We start from the raw sequence: 20,569 nt of genomic DNA, 5'->3' as shown, positions 1-20,569 counted from the left end.
GTAACACTAATCATAACAATAATGACTACAAATACATGTAATTGTAAACAACCATTCATGTAAGCAATAAAACTGATTACTAGTTCCCAGAAAAACACAGAAGAGGTGAAGTAAAGTAGCTGGTATCTTGTATTTGAACCTGTGCTGCAGGACTCCGCCATGCAGCTGATCCAGGCCCTGGTAAAGCAGTGCTATATGTGCCTGAGCCATGCTGTAGTTAAGATGTGACCTCCACACTCTCTCCTCACAGCACATGTTCCTCAGTTGAAGCTGTCTCTTGTGGCGTTGCACCACAGACGACATCATGGTAAGCAGGTTCTCCACAGCCTGCATCTCCCTACACACATGGACAGAAGGCCAGTGCACAAGTAGTTACGTGAACCCACACACACAGCTAGAATAACACGCAACCAAACACAAACAAAGACATCCCCAACAAACAGATACACACACATACATACTGTACCTGTTAGTTCTCACTCTCTGAAGCATGCTCTGTCGCATTTTCTGCTTTATTTTTTTTCTTGCATCATCATGAGAAGGTGTGTTCTTGTTCTGCTTCAAAAAGCAGCACAAAGTATATATATGTGTATTTTATATTAAAACAAACCAACAAACAGTGCACAATATTCATTGCAACATAATCATTAAATAGTACATTCCAGTTTTTTTACTGGCTTCCTTTAGGGTTAGTATGCATACCGAATGAACCGTACTTAAGATAGTTGTGGTGGTTTTCTACAATATGCATGAAGCACTAAAATTAAGAGCAGTCCACAAAGAATTTGTAGAACATGGGCTACACAGTATACTGGGGCTACTTTACAATATCAAAAACCAGATTGCTCATAAAAAAATTGTTTCTCTGTGTGTGTGTAGTTTAAGAGTGCCAATATAAAGTGTCTCTTAAAACAGTTCGACATAAGCACACAGAGATCCATTCACAAATAATGTGCATTCAAGAAAACCCGAAGCTCATTAAGCTTGGCAAGGTCAGAGTCCAATGATGCCAGAGGGGCATCATCTGCAAATAGGAGAGATGCCACATCAGCTGATTGGTAGACAATTGTTCATAATTGTAATGCAAAAAAAATACACCTATGTTTAGTACAGCACAGATGCTGAGGATATTGTATGTCCTTGTGTACCTACATGTATATGCGAATATCTGTATTTTCACCTGAGATGGTTCATTTCCTTTCGGAGCCTGAACACTATTTCTTCTTTTACTGTGACTGTTTCCCTCCAAACGCTTTCTAGACAGTCCCATTGCCTCGTCCCGCCTGACAAAGAAGGAACCATTCACATACTGTCAACTCTTTATCAGAGTAGGCAAAGCAGCAAATCTCCATAACAAGCTCAATAACAAACTACAGTAAATCCATGAATAAGTAGACAGCATTTACTACACGAGTAAGAATTTCGGTGTGAAAGGACGCCATAATGATGAAACTAAAGGTGAAATTTTTACTGTTATTTTATTTTTATTTATTTTTTTTTTTTTAAAGATCAGGAAGGAGCTGTATAGTGAGAGTATACCTGGAGAGGAATTCAAATATGCTTCTCCCCCACTTTAACACAAGGTCTGGCTGGCCTTCTTCCATGGTTCTCTGGAGTAGTAGCACCGCATACTCAGTGAAATATATCTTGCGTCTGAGCTTCATCACTATCAAGAACACACACACAAGACAGATGTGAATGAACAAGACTAATTATTCATTAAAAGAAGTATGTGAGTGTGTGCTATTTACCATCTTGATAGGCGTCCTGTAATGTGCTGCTAGAGATCAGATCGTACAATATGGTGGGATCCTCCCTGCCAGTCATTGGGCGTGAAACCTCTACAGAAAAAAAGACAGTTGTATTATGGAAGAAAAAAATACTGTTTGGATCAGTTTCTTACTGCAATATCATCTATTATGCTTGAAGTAGTTTAGTCACTGTTCACAGAACAAGTTAGCCAGCTGAGGGACTCAAACAAAAATGAAATGAAATATTTTAAATTGAGTCCTTAAAAAGAGATGTGTTACATGGTAGTGGTTGATTTGGTGAATAGGTTTAGTAAGTATACAGTATATTATTACACAGTAGCCTAAAAATGATAATGTACATGGTACATATTCATGAATATTACTGAATTTTATTTCTTACTGTCGGTTTTCAAGGGTTGGTCAGTCATTTAGACATATTTAAAAAACAAAAAATCCTGAAAAAAAAGTAATCCTCATATTTTCAACAAACACGGCTTTGATTAGGAGTAAAAAGTCAGAAACTGCAAACTTTTTGGTATACACACCACCTTCTTTTCAACATCCTTGAATTAAAAAATAACTGAATGAGTCCAGTGTATGTGCCTGTGTGTTACCATTGTCTGTGGTGAGAGCTGCTTCAGATGTGATTATTTTCTTGTTCTTCACATGCAGTGCCTTCAGCTGAAGACTTATCTTCATTTCACCCTTGACTGCAGCATGATCTACCGTCTTAGACTACACACACACACAGAAATACTACAACTGTGGAGCAAGATATTCTTCAGTTGGTGAATATTTAAAATTGTCTAATATCATAACACCATCTAAAAATATAGCAGTCTTTTGTAAAATTCTGAAAATAGTGTGGATAATCATATTAATTTCATGATCTACCACAATGCTAAGAGGATAAATAATGAAATATATCTACACTTCGCTCTTCCTTACACCCACAGATTCATTGACAAATCTCCTGATCTGCAGCTGGGCATCACAGACCTCCTGGAGCAGCCTGCGACCACAGTCCATCACTGCAAAAGCCGTCTGATGCTCCCTGAGCACACGTAATGTCTGGTCAGGAAAGATGAAGAAAGAAAAAATTATTTTGTGCACGGCTCCTGGTTAATTATTAATGTTTTTATTTATTTTTATTTATTAATGTTTTAATTAATGTAATGATAAATGCAGTGATCTTCTATAAAACATGGCTGTAAAATGTACTGAAGTAATTTTTGCAAAGGACACAGTGATTTAAAACAGAGTAAGTGTCATGTTGATTGAATTATGCCTGTTTATAAATGAAAATGTGCTTCTTTGGAAGTGTATTTTTACCGCATTAAAGTCAAGTTTAGAATTGATGCTAATTTCTAGCATGCAGCTCACACACACATTTTTAAGACTACTGGAACTTTTAATGTTTCCACCCACTTAAAAAGAATAAACTCTAAATATACTGTACACATGCAGACACACCTTCGACAGGTAGTAGGTGATGCAGGCTATCATGTGCATAAATGACTCTGAGAGGTTTCCATTCCATTTTTTTTTGAGAAGACCTGAGTTCTCCTCCAACACTATCAAGCATTTTTTTAGCACCTGAGCAGAACACAGACACAGGCATAAATTTACTTAGTTATAAATTATTTATAGTTTGTATTATGTAACATTGTACACAAGGCAAAGTTTGCCATTGTATGAGAGAATACTAAGACTTGTATGGATGTGGTTTTTGCATACCTGTACCACAGGGTTGCAAGTGATCTGATGGAAGATTAGAGGTGCCAAGAGGCCATAACAGCTTACTACAGCTTGCATGGCAGCAATACGATCATTCAAACACATCGCCAAGTCCATGGCCACCAGCATTCGCTCACATTCTGCCAGTCTGGCTTCCTGTATACACAAACGAACACATATAATTTATTTATGTTCACGTTAATTCAAAAAATGTAACCTTTGTTCACATCAATACAAGCAAAAAAGGGACATAAACTTTCACACCGTGATGCTGCTATCAACAATAATTATCAAACAAACTGTTTGGCCTTACTTCTTATATGCTGTAGTCATTAAACATGGCAAATATAGGTATACTTCTCTATTCATATCAAATTGCTACCTGTTCCCAGATAAATGGTCCCTTGTCACTGAATGAGTCACAGTAGAGAGATCCTTGCTGAATGTTGATCTCTGTCTCAATGAAGATGGAATTGAGGAACAACTGACACAGGTGAGGAGAGGAGCGTTTTAGGGCCTGTTTATGCAGCCTTTAGCATGGCGAATGGGGACAGAGTAGAAGGAGATAAGCAAATGCAAAGAACTATAGACTCCTTGACTTGAACTGTGTGGATGTGTTTGCCTCTTTACCTTGTGGTAGCGAATCTATCCTGTGTACTGTGGTACCCAGGGTCAGGGATGGTATAGTGGTTCCACAGTTCCCTGCAGGCTCTCTTTGCTAAGGCATACTGCTCTGTTTGAAATGCCACCTGAGGAAGGAAAAAAAGCTACATCCATAATCCTGCCTTTTTTCTTTGACTCCGTTGGCATCAGTATTAAGGTGTCTATCAGTTGCCCATTTGCCAAAATCCCAATAATGAACAACAGCTGTGTGAGTCAGTGTTAATCATCATAATATAGTACAGTTAGCTACGTGGTACTATTTTGGACCAGTGTGTAGTGTACCTGAGCCAAATGAGCCCACACGGAAAGCAGTGGTACAGGCATCGATGCCAGCAGTGGGAATGTTTTCCCCCCTATGGTGTTGCCCAGTAGCTTTCCCTGGCTGTTGTAGGCTGCAACAGCAAACACATATTTCTGGTTGGGCACCAGCCCCTCGACCCTCAACACGCACTCACCAGATATTGCTGGTACCTGAAAACACACCAAGTCAGGGCTAATATCATGGACACACATCAGGTCATGCAAGATGACAAAAATGTGTCCCACTAGACATGACACTCTTCTATGAAAGAAATAAATTGTACCATATTTCCAGTTCCTGGCAGGCTGCAGTCTCCAAGGCGGACTTTGTGGTTAATGCCCTCAGCGGCATGGCCACAGAGCTGGTACCAGCACACCTGGAAAGAAACACGAGTATAGGGAAAAAGATAAAAAGTATATAAATTGTGTTGGATTATTTGCTACTTGTTGGACTAGTAACTTAACAACACAATTGAAAGCAAACCTTACTTGTCCCTCCAAATTATAAGGTGCTGGGGCAAAGGTTAAGGAGTTTTCAGTGCGTGAGAGTAGGATAGGGGGTGGTGGAGGGTGTTCTTCTTCCTCCTTTATTACTTTGACTTTATTTTCAGATGGAGTCTTAGAGGTGGAGGAGATAAACAGTCTTCTCTCCTCTACTCCTGCTTTCTCTATCAGGGAGGAGGCCTCCTGGCAAGAGCACATGTAAAAACATGCTGAATATTCATTACATTTTGTTAAAGCTCACCTCAATCACCAGTCCCATGTAAAAGTGGCTACATTTGAGTCTGACTCCCAACCTACATAGAATGTACTGAAATGAAATCTGCCATTTAGTCCGTAAGTAAATGGTTTAAATTCCAAAAACTGACTACACAAGTTGATTTCACTATTTAGTATGCCTTCAATCAGAGATGTTACTGGAGATACCGTCATAAACAAGAGCCCATTTATTACAGTTAAGCCTTATTAACAGGACAGTGGCTCTGTGTAAAATATTACTTACTGTTTTCCATAACATAATTTGGAAAAATATCAGTAGTTGGCATGATATATGTAATCTTTTTTTTATATTACATTATACATATTTGTGAGTGCATGTTTAACCTCTAGCAGTCTCTTGGTTTTGTTGTTCTTATTTGGTTCCATGTTGTTGTACACCAACAAGGCTTTTTGGATCAGAAAAAGAGCTTCAGACACCTTGTTCTTCTTGATCCGATCCAACAGTTCAGACTCTGCAACTAGACACAACAATGGAAGTATCAGGACAAGCCACCATATTTAAACCCATTAGTTTTGTCTACAACTGGGCATGATTTATTAATATACATATCATTTTTAAATCAATATTCTTTAAGCACATTTACAATAACTAAGAATGATTTCAACTTCTGTTGAAAAATCACCAAGTGCAGGATAAGGACATTTCACCATTTCTATTATTGTAAAATTTAGTACAAACTCAATGTAGGCCAAAGGCTAATGATTTCTCAAAAATCACCACTGAGTAATTTTGTAAGTGCTGCAGTGAGTCTGACCTGCATTTAGCTGCAGTAACTTGAGGGAAGCCCTGTGGTAGATGATTTCCAGCTCTAGATGAAGGTCTGTAGCCAGCAGGGGCACACGTGTGGACTGAGTATCTTGAGAGCTTTTAATATCTGATTCTGCCTTAGTTTCCACTTCTTCTTGTTCCTTCTTACTTATTTCATCTTCCTCACTTCCCTCTTCTGATGATGTCAGAGAAGATAGGGAGGGAGTCGGTGGAGGGTGGGGACAAAATTTCTATCCGAACAAGAAGAAAACAAGTTTTAGCAGCATTCATCCACAGTATATTCTCAATCTATACTGATTCTACCTGGCTTAGATTGGTGTAGAATTAATAAATGTCGCACTTAACTTTTACCAACCTCATTTACGTGAGTGTTGGACAGGTTGACCTCCTACCTGCATGAAGCTAGAGTCAGTGACTGATGAGCAATCTTGGGGCAACAGTGCAGCTACACCTTTTGCCAGAGTTTTAAGACCGCTCCTCACCACTTCACAGACCTTCTGAAGCAGCTGGGTACTTGAACTCTGCAAGCACAGACACACTGCACAATGCATTTTTGTATGTGATATTTTTGAAAAATCTGAGACAGAATACTCTACTTTTTTTTTTTCTTTTTTTACTCTTGACAATATATGGAAGTATCATTTGATGCTATGCATATACAGTTCATCCATTGACATACCTCAAGAAGAGAGAAAGAGCTTGGTTTCACACCATCACCATCTCCTTCAGGAGCTGCAAGACAAAAGACTTGAAAATAATCATATTGTCAAAACTATGGTGTGGGAAAACATTGTATATACTGTATATTACGAATGATTTGTATACGCATGTGTGTGTGTGTGTGTGTGTGTGTGTGTGTGTGTGTGTGTGTGTGTGTGTGTGTGTGTGTGTGTGTGTGTGTGTGTGTGACCGTAGTGGAAGTTTACGAGATACCAAATAGCAGAGTGAAATTCTATTATGATCAAGCACAAAAGATATGTGATTTCAGCTTTCCTACAGATTCAAAGAGGGGAAGTGCTAGAACCTAATCACTCACCTGGACATTGTGTTTTATTACTACGTTCAGCTGCATTCTCAAGCTGTATGACCAATGTGTAGATCATCTCTGTCGTCATTATGCAGTCCACAGTTGCCAGGTCACAGGCAAAGGCCACCTCACACAGTCTAGACAGACACCACAGCCACTGCAAATATGTTGAAAAATAATACCACACACAAATGAACAGAAATAAGTAGGATGTGTGCAATAAACACACTGCGAAATATTTAAGTAAATATAAGTTCATGTATGTTTTTTATCTAGTCAAAATCGAAGTTACAGTTTACTCAGCCCTGTACTCCAAAAACTGCATTTATAAGAAAATCTACGCTCACTGTAGAAGAAAAAGTCAACTATTTTAGTAATGCTTACCTATTTAAATACGTACCTTGTCGTAATTATCTACCTTCTCAAGGTAGTGTGTAAACTCTGGGTTTTGCAGCTTATCTCGCTGCATGACCACTTTCACTTGACCCCACAGAAATAACACAACATCCAAAACCAGGTCCCCATCTGGCTGCACCTCCTACACGAACACACACATACAGTATATACACACATACGCTAAAAATTCCTCCTCTGAACTAATTTTAATCTAAACCCTAATCCTTGGCAGAAAGACAAACACAGACACACACACACACAAAAAGGTAACTTACAGGAGCACAGCCACAAACAGCCTTGTGCAGGGTGTGTACCAGGCAAATTAACTCTTCACTCATTGAGAATGAAGACTTGTGTCTGTCTGTTGGAAACATCAAACATCAAAAACCACATTAGAATTGGTACCTTATTAGGTACCTTGTCAATGCTAGGTTACGAGCATGAAAAACTATCTCAAAGCATGTTAGGTAATATTCAGTAGGCAGTAATTAAGTTAAGATACTCATAAATTTAATAGCAGCTTGGCAACACAGAAAAACAGTGGTTATCGTAATTTAAGTACTTTCTGTTTGAAGGCAACCGCAAGCAATCAAGGAAGAGAAGCGAGAAGGCTGTTCAAGATCAATGAAGTTTGGATATCAGCAATAAATTGATTAGGAGAGGAAATTGTGGACACAACTCAATTTCTATTAATCAATCAATTTATATAAATAAAGGTTTAGAGGCTTAAAGATCTGAATCGGTCCATATGTGGCACAATTTAACTTTTTTTACCATCAATCATGTTGTCTTGTTTAGGACAGTTCCTCTGGGAAGACAGCAGACTGTTGAAGCCATCAAGTAAAGCGATCTCCATCTCTGCCTTCCTGAATGACTGTCCTTCCACTCCCTGACACGGAGACACAAAGAGACACCCACACTCAAGATCATTCAGAGACACAACACAAGTCAAACTCAAACTGGAAACAAAAGAATACACAAGTGAGAACTGATAGAGATGGAATGTATTCCAATTTTCTGAATAATAAGAATAACAGTAGATTCCTTGTGTGCTACTCACTGACAAAAGCTGCAGCATCTCTCTGGCAAGTTCAGTGAATGCATCTGGCTGCTTGTACTGGAATAGTAGTTTAATGAACCTCACAGCAGACATGAAGGGAACTTTGTTTTCTCCTAGTAACACAGCAGATCACATCACTGTAACACAATATTTCCAAACCATTTCACAAAAGAAACACCTTGCACAGTGTCATAAAGTGGTGTACATCATTGTAATTGTAATATAAGAAAAAAGGGCAAAGAAAACTAACCTTTAATGGCTAAATCTATTAGAGTGGATGTTGGTGTCAATGCACTAAGACACATGTATGTGTGGTCATCACACCTTTGCTCACTTACAGTTTCGACTCCTTAACACACAGGAACATACACATTACAAAAGCACATTACTCAATACAAAAAGTGAGCATTGCACACCTTAAATAACCAATTACATTTAAAGCATTCTAAAGCATTTTCTGCAACTGTATGTTTGCGCTTAACTACGGACGTACTGTAATCACTGCAGAGTGTTTTTCTGCTATGTGTTTGTTTTACCAACCAGATAATATACTGATGCCAGCAGACAGGAGTTCCAGGATCACCTGCTGCAGCTCTGGTTCATCTGGCATCCCTGTTTGCAGTGGGTGTCTGGTGCTGTCCCAGAGTGCTTCTAAGATCCCCAAGAACTGTGCTGCGCTGCTGTCAAACAGGCCCATTAGCATGTGCTCTGTTGTAGTACGGGGCCATGGCACCTAGAGTAGATACAAGGAGGCATACAATTTTAGGTAATCTAACAAGAACAAAATTGGTTTACCAACTAAGAAAACAGCCTGACCCTAAGTCCATTATAATAAATTCGGTAAAGTAAGGCTTAATATGAAGTAGAGAAAACTGCAAAGCATGTGTTTGGATGATCTACTACACTGAGCATGCCCTTTAAAGCAACAGTACACTTAAGTATGATATCTAACACTGAATATGATGATACAGCATTAAAATGGATGTTATTACATTAGGTATGTCTTTAAGTGTGCTTTTGGTTTTGACTCTGAACATGGGTTTGGGTCTCCTTCTGGCCTCATACACTGCCCGCTTGAAAATCATGGCACCCAGCTGGAAAAACAAAAACAGATCTCAATCACCTTCAATTTGATAACCCAAAGAAGAGCACATCAAATCTGTGAAGGCAAATGTAACAAACTGTTAGCTCAAAAAGTCACAAGACAATTCATACATCTTCAGAAGGAAACAATTTGTTTGTATCTGTATTCATACGCACAGCGGTGGATATCTAATAAGTGACAACGCTGTAGTCTTATACACTGAGAGGTTTCCACCGAGAGACGTTATGAATGCAAAGCAGCTTTTTGCTTATAAGGCAAGAAGAAATGTGGCTTCTCATACTTGGGCAATGTCCATTGGACATCAAACAGCTTTTACAAATTAGATATGTAGATTGGCATTTGGTTTTATATTTGCATGCACTATATGTTCCTTGCATCCTTTTGACGTTTTTCTCTCCAGACTGTGAGACACACTGTCAAATGATCTGTACTCCGTAATATTTTATCACAGTAACAATATTAAGAGTATATTTTGATGAGAAGAGTTTCCTGCCTTGATAGAGGCTTCTTTATAAGCTCTCTGGGTCTCTCTGGTGGCAGGAACTTCACTCTGCTCCTCTAGCTTTGCTAGCTCATGGATTTTTCCAAGGGCTCTCCTGGAAAATTCCTGAAAGCATTTTGAGACACACAAACAACCCAACAAATGGGGAATAGGACTTTCAGAAAAATTCAGAAATTCAGTTTAAGAACCTTTTCTATGTGACTTCAATCTTTGGACTAAATTTCATTCAAAATTTCCATGCATGATAAACATGTCAACAGTATTTTATTTCAACACACTGAAAGCTAAGCATAGGGAATGCATTATTGAACCTGTGTTTGAAACAGTATTATCTTGATACAGCAAACATATAAACATAAAAGCAGAATTTTATTACATAGTCCTAGGTAATTAGGACTATATAATAAAATTCAGCAAATTAACACCAGATAGACTACTGGCAAGCTAGCAGAACACAAAAACTGCAAACAGATTGAGAACAGGTGACAGTTGGTATTTATAACCTATTATATTGGCCTGAAAACAGTCTGTTGACGTTGCAATGATTGTGTGTTTGCAGGTATCTGGATGCAGATGACGTGTGTCTTTCACCTCTGCCTGCACTGCAGCCTGGTTGTCATAGTAACAGTGGCAGACAGAACAGTAGAGTGTAACAATCCATGGCAGATTCTTAGCAGTCATCAGAGGGACTGACAGCTCTAAACTGATGCTTGCCCACAGAAGGTACTCCAGTGCCTAAATGGGATCACAAATAGTGGCATAAAGGATTACACAGAAAATTACATTGTATGTTACATACAATTACATGTATGTTATGACTCACTCACTAATTTCTGGTTGTATCACATCATTCATTAGATAAAAGTATTACTCAGTTTTAGGTGTTGCATGTTGTCTTTCTTAGTCACAAAACTTACATACCAGAGGGAGGGTAAGGGCACCAACCACTGTGCAGACAAGAGTGAATCACTGAAAACTCACTTTTCACAACTTGAATAGTTTTTCAGTCACAATTAGCACAAACCACGAATCACATACAATTACTCATTCTCATCCATTTTACATTTTGCTTTAGAGTGTATTGGACATGGCAAAAACAATCTGTTGAAAAGATTATTTGGAAGATGAATGGTCTGTAACAGTTGCAGAAAGAAATACAGTAGTATAAGTTCCATCGATCATCTATCTCTAAGTACCTGTGCACTACAATTCATGGTCATCAGATAACGACAGATGGTGTAGATGTGTAACGAACCTGGAAAAGATGTGAAAGAAAAAGACGCACAGTATTGAGGTTTGGTTAGTTCTATAATATAATAATAAATACAGTAGAATATTATAATTTTTCAGTTCATTTAAACAGCAGATTAATTATCATTACTTCAGTTATAGCACGCTATGTGATTTTCACTAAATCTTGCTCTTGAAAGAGAAGTGCTAACATATTTCTGGGAATCCTAGGGTACCCTTGGAAAGTTAATCTATTACTCTGGCTACAAGAGCTTTATTCACAATGGTAACTAAGTGGATCCAATCCTTGCATCTGGGACCTCACACACGCTCTCTCTTGGGCACATGTTCAAATTCTCCTCTTGTCGTGTTTCACACTTTGAAAACTCAACTAGTTCTTCCCAGGTTTTCTGTCAGACGAAAAGCAAATACTGGCCAACATTGTATAAGTTGTACTAATATACCATTATATATTTGCCAGCAGAGTTGCTCATGTTGCTGAAAAGCCCGCATCATGATCCTGATGAAGTTCAGCACACACAGCAGTTTACGGAGTACCTTCTGACTGAGGACGCCGTGCCTTTTCTCCAGCTCAAATATACACAGGGCACAGCCCTGCATTGCACGGATCTACACACAGACACACACACACAAACACACACACATATACAATGTATATACAGTAGATATTTCAGGTTTCAGGTACAAACATCTCAAATTACCAGTGACCTTTCTCCACATGACAACATTTCTTATTAACACAAGATAACAAAATATAATACACATAACATGCTTTTCAATTGTGTCAGGCTGTCAGTAGTCAAACATACCACACACAGAGACACACTACACACAAGGTCACATAGTACAATGTACCTTCATGGCAAAAGCATCTTGGTCTGTATCAAAACCTTCAGGGAAGAAGCAGGCCATGAAGTGGTCCACATCTGTGACGTCTGTTATTTTCACTGAGTTGAACTGCAGCAGGTGGAGACTATAGCCCTGCCAAAGAGCCAGCTGGTACAACTACAGGCAAAGAGGAGACGGAAGAAAGACTTAATGGAAACTATGAATGAGTGCTGTGCAAAAGACACCGTGTCCATTTGCTGCAGTCACTTTTGCAGGAGTTAAAGACTAAATTGGCCAATTAAGGGACCAACACTCTAGCTGCCACAGCAATTATCCACTTATTAATTCTGAGGAGAGCAAAGAGGCAAGCAGTAGCAGACTACATTAAGGGACAAGAGGGTGTTAATGTAGAATAAACAAGGCATTTTTTTTGGGTCCAACAACCAATAAAACTATTTCACTTTTCCATCTTAAAGAGTGCTTAAATTTATCACATTATGGCAGAACCTTAAGCATTTGGCATCAGCTTCATTTGACTGACTAATATTCTAGTAAGCATACCAACACTGACTAGGGTTCCCTTCACCACCCTAATTATGTTCAGTGATAAAATTGTGAAGCAAGGATTGAATTAGTTTTTGATTAAATGCATTTGGAAAAGCAATCAATTTCAGTTGTGGAAACTAAATGTTAGCAGGTATTATCTAGGCTACTGTTAATTACCTTTATTCCAAAGAGAAAATCTGCAATTTGCAACATACGCTCCTGGTACAACCTCGAAGGCAGTCGATGTTTGTAATTTTTCCATATCTCCACCAGGATTTTAATCCTTCAAAATGTAAATAAAATTAAAAACAGGTTAATTTTAAAATCAATATGTAACTGGCTGGCAAGACGACACTAAATATGGTAAATTCACTATGTATGTAATATAAAATCTATTCCAAAGTTGGAGCACCTGTTCCATACACTGTATATGGCACTCTGAATAACACACAGCAAGCACTCTTTGCAATCAACTTGACTGATAATAATTCAGAAAATAGAATTTCAGAATTTAAAATTTCTGCATGTACATTTGGCCAAGAATGGGTGCCGCTAATGGTTTATAATCACTAGCACTAGCTTCGGTTATTCATTGCTTACTTAGTACTTAGACTGACTTGACTATGTTCTTAATCAATCCATTAATTGTTTTGTCTGTAAAAATCTTTAAAGCCGTCAGAAATGTCCATCACAATTACCCGGAACCCAAAGTGAAACCTTCACAATGCTTCTTTTGTTTGACCAACAGTCCAAACCTAAAAATCATTAAAAATACATTCAAATTAGTAAAACAATTAAAAGGAAAAGGGGCACATCCTCACATTTGAGGAGCTAGAACCATGAAATGTTTAACATTTTACATGAAAAATGACCTAAATGATTATCAGAATAGATGTCAATTAATTTTCTGTCAATCAACTAATCGATTAACTGACTAATCATGTCAGCTGTACTTGTATTTACTGCTGTGTAGTTTAATCTATAATTATACACTATATGCTTTATTTGCAAAAATCTTAATTTGTAAATTAACTGAAGCCATCAGACAAAATGTAGAGGAGTAATAAGTACCTATGAAATTTAATTTCCCTATGAAATGTAGTAGAAGTATAAAGTTGCATGAAAAGAAAATACTTAAGTAAAGTACAAGTGCCTCAAATTTGTACTTAACTACTGCACTTGAGTAAACGTGCTTAGATTCCACCACTGCTGTGTTGGAAAGGTGGGGTTAAGGAGATATGGGGCCCAAGATCGTCAAAATGTCAGTGGCATTAGCTTCTGTATTATTGTATAAAAAAGCAATATTATTTTCTGATGGCCCATAATTTGCGTTAGCTAAGGTACGGACATGCTGTCAAAAGTGAATCCAAAAGTTTATGTGCGTTTGCTAGAAACGTCCTAACGTAAAAATATTTTTCCAATAGTTGTTGTCAGTAACTGTAACTCTGACAGCAAAGTTTAGTTTTTTAGAGGAATAAACTGCTTGCAGTTAACTTTAATTAGCTGATGTTACCTAGGCTTTTAATACCTTACCCTTTAGCATAAGAGCCGTTTTTGTCTTGGCTGGATGAAGAAACGACTCGTCTCATCAGTGTTATAAACGAGTTAATGTCCTGTTCAAATGCCAAAATAACTGGGTTTCTTTTATCAAGTTCCCCGTAATATGAAGCCGGTAAGTCCATTTCTTTAATTTTAACCAACCAACGTATTTCTGTTAGCTACTATATCCAACAACAAACTGAGGCGAGGTATGTCACCATGGTAACGACGCTAAAGGCGTACGACGCAGAGTAACTCACAAACAGTTAGTTCTGTTCAAAAACACAACGACTTCACCCAAGGTACTGGTTAAACAACATTTAAATCGGCCCAACCAATTTGAAGTTTTAAATAGGAACAAGAGATGTTGATATTTGACCAAAGTAGACAGCCACCGTGGTTAAATCCGGTTTAAGGAGGAAAATCAGTGACCACGAGATTACCCCTGTCAGCAAATACGGATACACCCAGTTACAAAAAATTATATAAACACCCAGAAAACTCGACACTATTAACTAATAAAAAAGAAATACAACCAACAAAATTCACCTCTAAGGCCTAGTTTTGGAAAATCTGACAAAAACACCATCATGTTTAACGAAAGACTGTAACTGTTGAAAGAAGAAATAACACATCCTTCCTCTTACAAATCAAAAGCTGCATTCTTTAACAATAAAATGCACAGTTTCTCAGTTTAACACAGTCAGGGGTTTTACTGCTACAGCCTCACTGGGTCTGGTATGACCAGTAGCGACTGTAGATAAATACTGCTGTATAATAGACATCAGTCACGGACTTGTTGACTCTTGTAATTGTTCTGCTACTGTTACACTATCTTTTAGGATTCACCATTACCATGTAATTGTTACAAAGTTGTCACACACTTACAGCTACTAGGTGTGCTCACTTTAAAGCTGACTTTTGTACCTTGCAGTAACCTCGTTGCTTCGTAACGACAATCATCTTGGCCTGTCCAAATGACAGCCCATTAACCTCACGTTTATAGTGGGTTCCACTGGTTCCGTTCCATTCACGTTAACACACACTAACACTTGGTAACTGAGGAAGGAGTGGAAGGCACTATACTACAACAGTGGTTGCACGATGGTTTCAAAGTTTCGGTAGAATCTCGGTGCTTGCAGATAACGCAAATACAGCGTGTGCAGTTCTCCCTACTCTGGAGACAACACAACTGGGAGTATGAAGCAGAGACTGAAAGAACTTTGGCTGGCACAACTGCTGCACAGGACTTCATATTTTTCATCTGAGCTCATAGCAAAATGATACATGCTTGGAGTGTCACCTAATGCTGTCCCCTACAAACTCATCAATTCCCATTCAACCACACTTCCACTCTGCTCACAAACCTAAAGCTTCTGGCACTCGAACCACAGCAGGCTAATGCTCTGCCAGCCATTCCTCAAACAAACACACACAAAATCACACACACACCCGACAGGGGTATTTCCTGGGGAACGAGTATGGGGGCATCAGCAGTACTCCGAGCCAGTGTCACCTCATGACCGGGCGAAGAGAGAGACAGACACACAGAGTTACAGAGAGAAAGAGAGAGAGAGCGAGACAACCAGTCACAGTCAGACAGATGAAACAATGAGGGCCATGGAGGGATAAACAGTTGACATCATTGTTCCAGAAAAATCAGCCTGCTGGCAGAATCACTATGGAAGTGTACATGGGAGATTATGGAGGGGAGGGGGATGTAGAGGACGTGAACAGCGAAAGAGCCCGGGTGGGATGGGAGGGAGAGGCCTATAAATACGGTGCAGGGGAGCACAGCAGCACCCATCCCAAACCAAGTCAAACTAAGTTCAACCTCCCTCATACCCAGTGTTTTTTCATCTCTCCTGGAATCTCATCATGGATATCCCCATCCAGTATCCCTGGTACCGTCGGGCCTTCCCACATCGGTTCTCTGACTTCTCCTTTGCAGAACCTCTCAGTGACTGGCCCCTGATCTGGCCCTTCTCCTGGTCCTTCCCCTGGATCCGCCCTTCGTTCATGCGCTGGTTCAACTGGCCAGACAATGGACACAGTGAGGTAAAGTAAAATTCCCCTGTGTCCTTACAATAATCTAATTGCCTTATGTGAAACGACTGCTACCCGGAAACTCATTACCAACATCATTTCTAACACTACATATCATAAAATCATTGATAATAACTAATATACTGTAGTGCGTAGAATGTGATGTGACAGACCATGAAGAGAGAAATCTGAGATTGGGTTTGATGACTTTACATTACTGTGTCAAAATGCCAGTGAAGAATATTCCCTTGAACTGATGCCAGGCACTGTGTAATTTAGAACTATGAGTCTTGCATTGAGGTGATAAACAAGCTGCTTTGAGTTTTTATGCCCAGCTGGACCATTTCTCAGTACTGCTCCTAACAGATGTTCTGTCTGTATAGATGCGCATGGAAAAGGATCGCTTTGTCATTTATCTGGACGTGAAGCATTTTTCCCCTGACGAGCTGTCTGTCAATGTCAGTGACGACTTCATCACAATACATGCCAAACACGAAGACAGACAGGTTAGAGGGACTACAGAGATCCGCAGAAGTAGTCAAACAAAATTTACTTGGTGACACCTTGCTGATACACTTACTAACTCTGTTTCCAGGATGACCATGGCTTTGTGTCAAGAGAGTTTCTGAGGAAGTACAGGCTTCCTGCCGGCGTGTCATGTGCTGATGTCACTTCCAGTCTTTCATCTGATGGTGTGCTGACAATCACCGCACCTCGGTCATCTACCGGCCAAGAACGCAGTATTCCTATTTCCTGTGAAGATGGAACATCGAAACAGAAAATGTAGAGCAGAACTTGACGCTCCTGACACTGTTTCAATGCTAACCCCATGTGCTGCCTGTTTTTATATTTAACCTGTCACAGTTTTATTGGGAGTTCAGTACACATATAGATGGGGCATACATGTCTAGATGTCTATAAGTGCAAGAGCCTTCTAATAAACCAGTATCTAACTCCTAACTCCCTCTTATCTTGATGTCTCAGCAAGATAATGGTGCGCTAAAACCAAAGAGCCCATGTAACAGAGTGTAATTGACGGCACAATTAAGTTTAACACACACACTGTGGTGGGTTGCAAGATAAAAAAAATCCTGAGAGTTAATTCTTCTATTAAAAGCCTACAGAATCACTCTTTAAACCATACCTCTACGCCAAAAATATTCACACCAACATGTATGTAAATGGCACATCAAGGGCGTGTAACCATAATTTGAGAGGCATTTCCTATCTTCATCAGGCATTTGTTGTTGTATGTTATACAACTTACAATGTCGATTCTAGTCCTGCACTTTAGTGAAAAACTGTAAGTATTTGTTGTATTGAACTTAACATGGCTTGCAGCACCTATTAGTTTTGCATGGAAATGCTAAAAAGTCGGTATAAGGGAGGGGGAATTTAAAGGCTTCCTCTCAGAATTGTCCACTGAAGATATAACTAAAATTGTTAAACTTAATTGTATCTACAGTACACAGTACTGTCAGAGTGGGTATGAGTAAGATGCCAACTGTGCTTTGTTTATTCATTGAGAATAGTGTTGGTTTCGGTATGTGTAAGGAGGAAGGAGTTCTCTGGAGGCATATTCAGTCATTTTTAGTTTTTTCACTAAAAAAAAAAAAAAAAAAAAAGCCACCAAAGGACTTGGGACCAGTTGTGTATTCTGTTGAGAGGAAGAAAAAGGGTGAATGAGCAGGAGGGAAAGTAGTGGACAGGGGAGGAACTTATGTTTGGAGACAGACAACTTTTATCACTGGGCTCCTTTTCCACTGGGGAGCATGGCCTCTGAGCTGCTAAGGATAGTGTGTGTGTGTGTGTGTATGTGAGAGTGAGTGCATATGTGCTTGTAGATGCAAGAATTACGGCCTCATCATCTCTTTATTTTGGCAACAACCCTCTGGCATATTAACACGGAAAACATCCAGTAGAATAAACGTTGAAACTCGAAATCATAGCCCTGCTGTGTGTTCTTTTTATGCCTGTAGTCTTTCTGTTTTCAAAAGAACATAACATAACACATAACAACATGGAGTACCTCTAGGTAGAAGGTGATGTATCAAGCTGTATTTATTTGTTTTTGTCAGGTGTATGCTTTCAATTTCTTTAGTATTCTACTAGCGAACAAGCAAATACACATTTTATACACTTTTATATCCTGCCTGTGCATTGGAAATATTCCTAATGCCTTTTGATATAATTCCGCAATATAACATTGGGGAATTAGGACAGAAAACCCTTCATTGTTGTTTTTTTAGTACGTTTTAGCAAGATGATGATGCTTGTTGAAGACATAGTTTCTGTGATACACAATCAGCAAGAAAAAGTAGTTGTACTAGTAGTAATAGTAGTGGAGAAAAAACATGTACATTTAATTTTTGTCCCTTTTTTAAAAACATATTGTTTAATATCTTTTAATACCTGAAAAACAGATATAAACAGCATGAAGGAGTATTACAGAGAATGTAGGCTGGGAGACTTTTCTATCAATCAATAAAACAGACAGAAACTAGTCCAATACAAAGCATTAAGCAGCAATGGTTCTTGTATCAGCACTTGGAAATCCTGATTATTAAAGCTGATTACCTTTCACAATCATTTGTTGCTATGCTGAGCTGTTGCCCATACCCCCCCAAATTGCAGATGGATATACGTAGTGTATACTGTCAACAGTGTGTGTAAGATCATATGATACCAAATAAAAACGTCATCTTGTAAAGTAGTTGACAAAAAGGTGTTCCTCCTGATTGGTAAAGCCATTATCAGTAACAGTAGAAGTCCCATTTCTGGAAACAAGAAAAGAGGTAGAATAAGGAGAAAGCATTGTATAATGCGTACGTGTGTAGATGTGTGTGTGCGTTCACCTACAGTAGTTCTGATTTCAGTGCTGGCTGGCATGAGAGGATGCATCTCCTCCACTACGCTGCTGGGGAAGTGGCCAATGCGAGCCTCCTGTTGTCCGTAATATGAGTCTTGTACCTGCAAACAGATGATATAGGCAAAAGTTGTTGAGAGGTGAATGTTAGTGCTGCACGTGCACAAGTCACGTCTTCACAAAGTTTTTAGAGGTCTTTTGATTAAGAGCCATACTGCCAAAGCAATACTTATATTCCCAAAAGTTTGTTTGTTTTACTCACACTGCCAGCCCAGAAGAGGTTCCCTCTGTCTTTTAGCATTGCATAGACATAGACGAGCTGCCCCTGTCTGATGGGGATGAACCTGCAATCTCCAGGGTAGTAGTCCTGCACTGCACGAGCTATCAAGATAGGGTCTGAGCAGGAATAAAGAAGGAGCATGATGTGAGTTGGGGGAGGAAATAAGGCATCATAGAGAAGACTTTGCAGTGTATATTATTTGTCATGTTTTTATGCAAAATTCCAAAGTTCTGCATGAGTGTCATCATTTCAAACTAGCGACAGTTGTATAACATGATTACAACAAAGTTAACTACTACGCGCAGCAGTCACTAGCAGTAAAGGGAAGTTGGTGAGTGTGCTACTTACGGCTGCATTCGGAGTCAGCGCAGAGTTTCTTGTCAGCAAGCTTAGGCATCTGCCTTCCAGCTTCAGAGGTTGGCATCAAAAGCCACACTGACAGAGCAAGCCAGAGTTTGCAAGGCATGTCTGTATATGAACGCACCTCCTGATCCAATGGACTTATTTTACGCTTGGTGAGCGTCTTGTGGGCTTTTTTGTCCCCCTTTGTCTCTTTGCGAGAGAGGGAAGTGTAATGACAACAGTCCCCTTTTCTACACTCCCTACCCCCTACCTCATACACGAACACACAAACACAAACACACACACACACACACACACACACACACACACACACACACACACACACACACACACACACACACACACACACACACACACACACACACACACACACACACACACACACACACACACACACACACACACACACACACACACACACACACACAGACACAGAGCCCCTTTCAAAACCTTCAAGCAGGTAAACAGGAAGGGGGATGAGGAGGAGGAGTTGGGCCAGATTAGACAGACTCTGGCTTGTCTCCTGGCCTTCCCCTCTCACCACCTCTCACCCTGTGTCAAACAGCTGAGTGTTAGACTTTTCAACAGCACATTCCACAGATTTAATATATGATTTCCCTATCTTATTCAGCCACTAAACGTCAGAGCAATGACTATCTTATTGCAAACACACCACTGATCCCATCTTGTCTGCTCTGTCATTGTATTCCTCCCTCTGTTTGGTCCCTTTACCTTTTTAACTTTACCAAGGAGGTGGAGC

At 39.3% G+C, this 20,569-nt stretch overlaps 3 protein-coding genes across 3 annotated transcripts in view; 1 reads left to right on the top strand and 2 right to left on the bottom strand.

The window, feature by feature from the left end:
* The window catches only part of LOC120802795 (cilia- and flagella-associated protein 54-like), a 38,007-nt gene extending 23,610 nt beyond the window's left edge, over positions 1–14,397 (bottom strand). The window contains 33 exon segments of the mRNA XM_040150955.1: positions 140–337; positions 467–558; positions 1,181–1,283; positions 1,540–1,666; positions 1,752–1,841; positions 2,366–2,486; positions 2,700–2,822; positions 3,225–3,347; positions 3,489–3,644; positions 3,871–4,018; positions 4,119–4,237; positions 4,434–4,622; positions 4,736–4,828; positions 4,941–5,138; positions 5,556–5,689; positions 5,987–6,230; positions 6,393–6,521; positions 6,680–6,732; positions 7,025–7,184; positions 7,428–7,565; positions 7,699–7,784; positions 8,198–8,312; positions 8,484–8,596; positions 8,734–8,832; positions 9,024–9,216; positions 9,476–9,577; positions 10,082–10,195; positions 10,682–10,825; positions 11,287–11,345; positions 11,785–11,950; positions 12,197–12,346; positions 12,893–12,998; positions 14,249–14,397. Of these exon segments, the coding sequence (XP_040006889.1) occupies positions 140–337; positions 467–558; positions 1,181–1,283; positions 1,540–1,666; positions 1,752–1,841; positions 2,366–2,486; positions 2,700–2,822; positions 3,225–3,347; positions 3,489–3,644; positions 3,871–4,018; positions 4,119–4,237; positions 4,434–4,622; positions 4,736–4,828; positions 4,941–5,138; positions 5,556–5,689; positions 5,987–6,230; positions 6,393–6,521; positions 6,680–6,732; positions 7,025–7,184; positions 7,428–7,565; positions 7,699–7,784; positions 8,198–8,312; positions 8,484–8,596; positions 8,734–8,832; positions 9,024–9,216; positions 9,476–9,577; positions 10,082–10,195; positions 10,682–10,825; positions 11,287–11,345; positions 11,785–11,950; positions 12,197–12,346; positions 12,893–12,998; positions 14,249–14,397 (4,334 nt within the window).
* Positions 14,398–16,078: 1,681 nt separating this feature from the next.
* LOC120802210 (alpha-crystallin B chain-like) lies at positions 16,079–17,925 on the top strand. Its single transcript, XM_040149762.1, has 3 exons — positions 16,079–16,312; positions 16,684–16,806; positions 16,896–17,925. The coding sequence occupies exons 1-3, from the start codon at positions 16,133–16,135 to the stop codon at positions 17,085–17,087; spliced, it is 495 nt and encodes a 164-aa protein (XP_040005696.1). The 5' UTR covers positions 16,079–16,132; the 3' UTR covers positions 17,088–17,925.
* A 248-nt stretch (positions 17,926–18,173) lies between these two features.
* mia (MIA SH3 domain containing) lies at positions 18,174–20,058 on the bottom strand. Its single transcript, XM_040149763.1, has 4 exons — positions 19,795–20,058; positions 19,429–19,562; positions 19,160–19,270; positions 18,174–19,077 (listed from the first exon to the last, which is right to left on the bottom strand). Exons 1-4 carry the CDS (start codon positions 19,910–19,912, stop codon positions 19,054–19,056), a joined length of 387 nt encoding a protein of 128 aa, XP_040005697.1. The 5' UTR covers positions 19,913–20,058; the 3' UTR covers positions 18,174–19,053.
* Positions 20,059–20,569: the final 511 nt, after the last annotated feature.

This window comes from Xiphias gladius, chromosome 17, assembly GCF_016859285.1.
Source record: "Xiphias gladius isolate SHS-SW01 ecotype Sanya breed wild chromosome 17, ASM1685928v1, whole genome shotgun sequence".
NCBI classification, from domain to species: domain Eukaryota; kingdom Metazoa; phylum Chordata; class Actinopteri; order Istiophoriformes; family Xiphiidae; genus Xiphias; species Xiphias gladius.
This window is presented reverse-complemented; position numbering and strand designations above follow the sequence as displayed.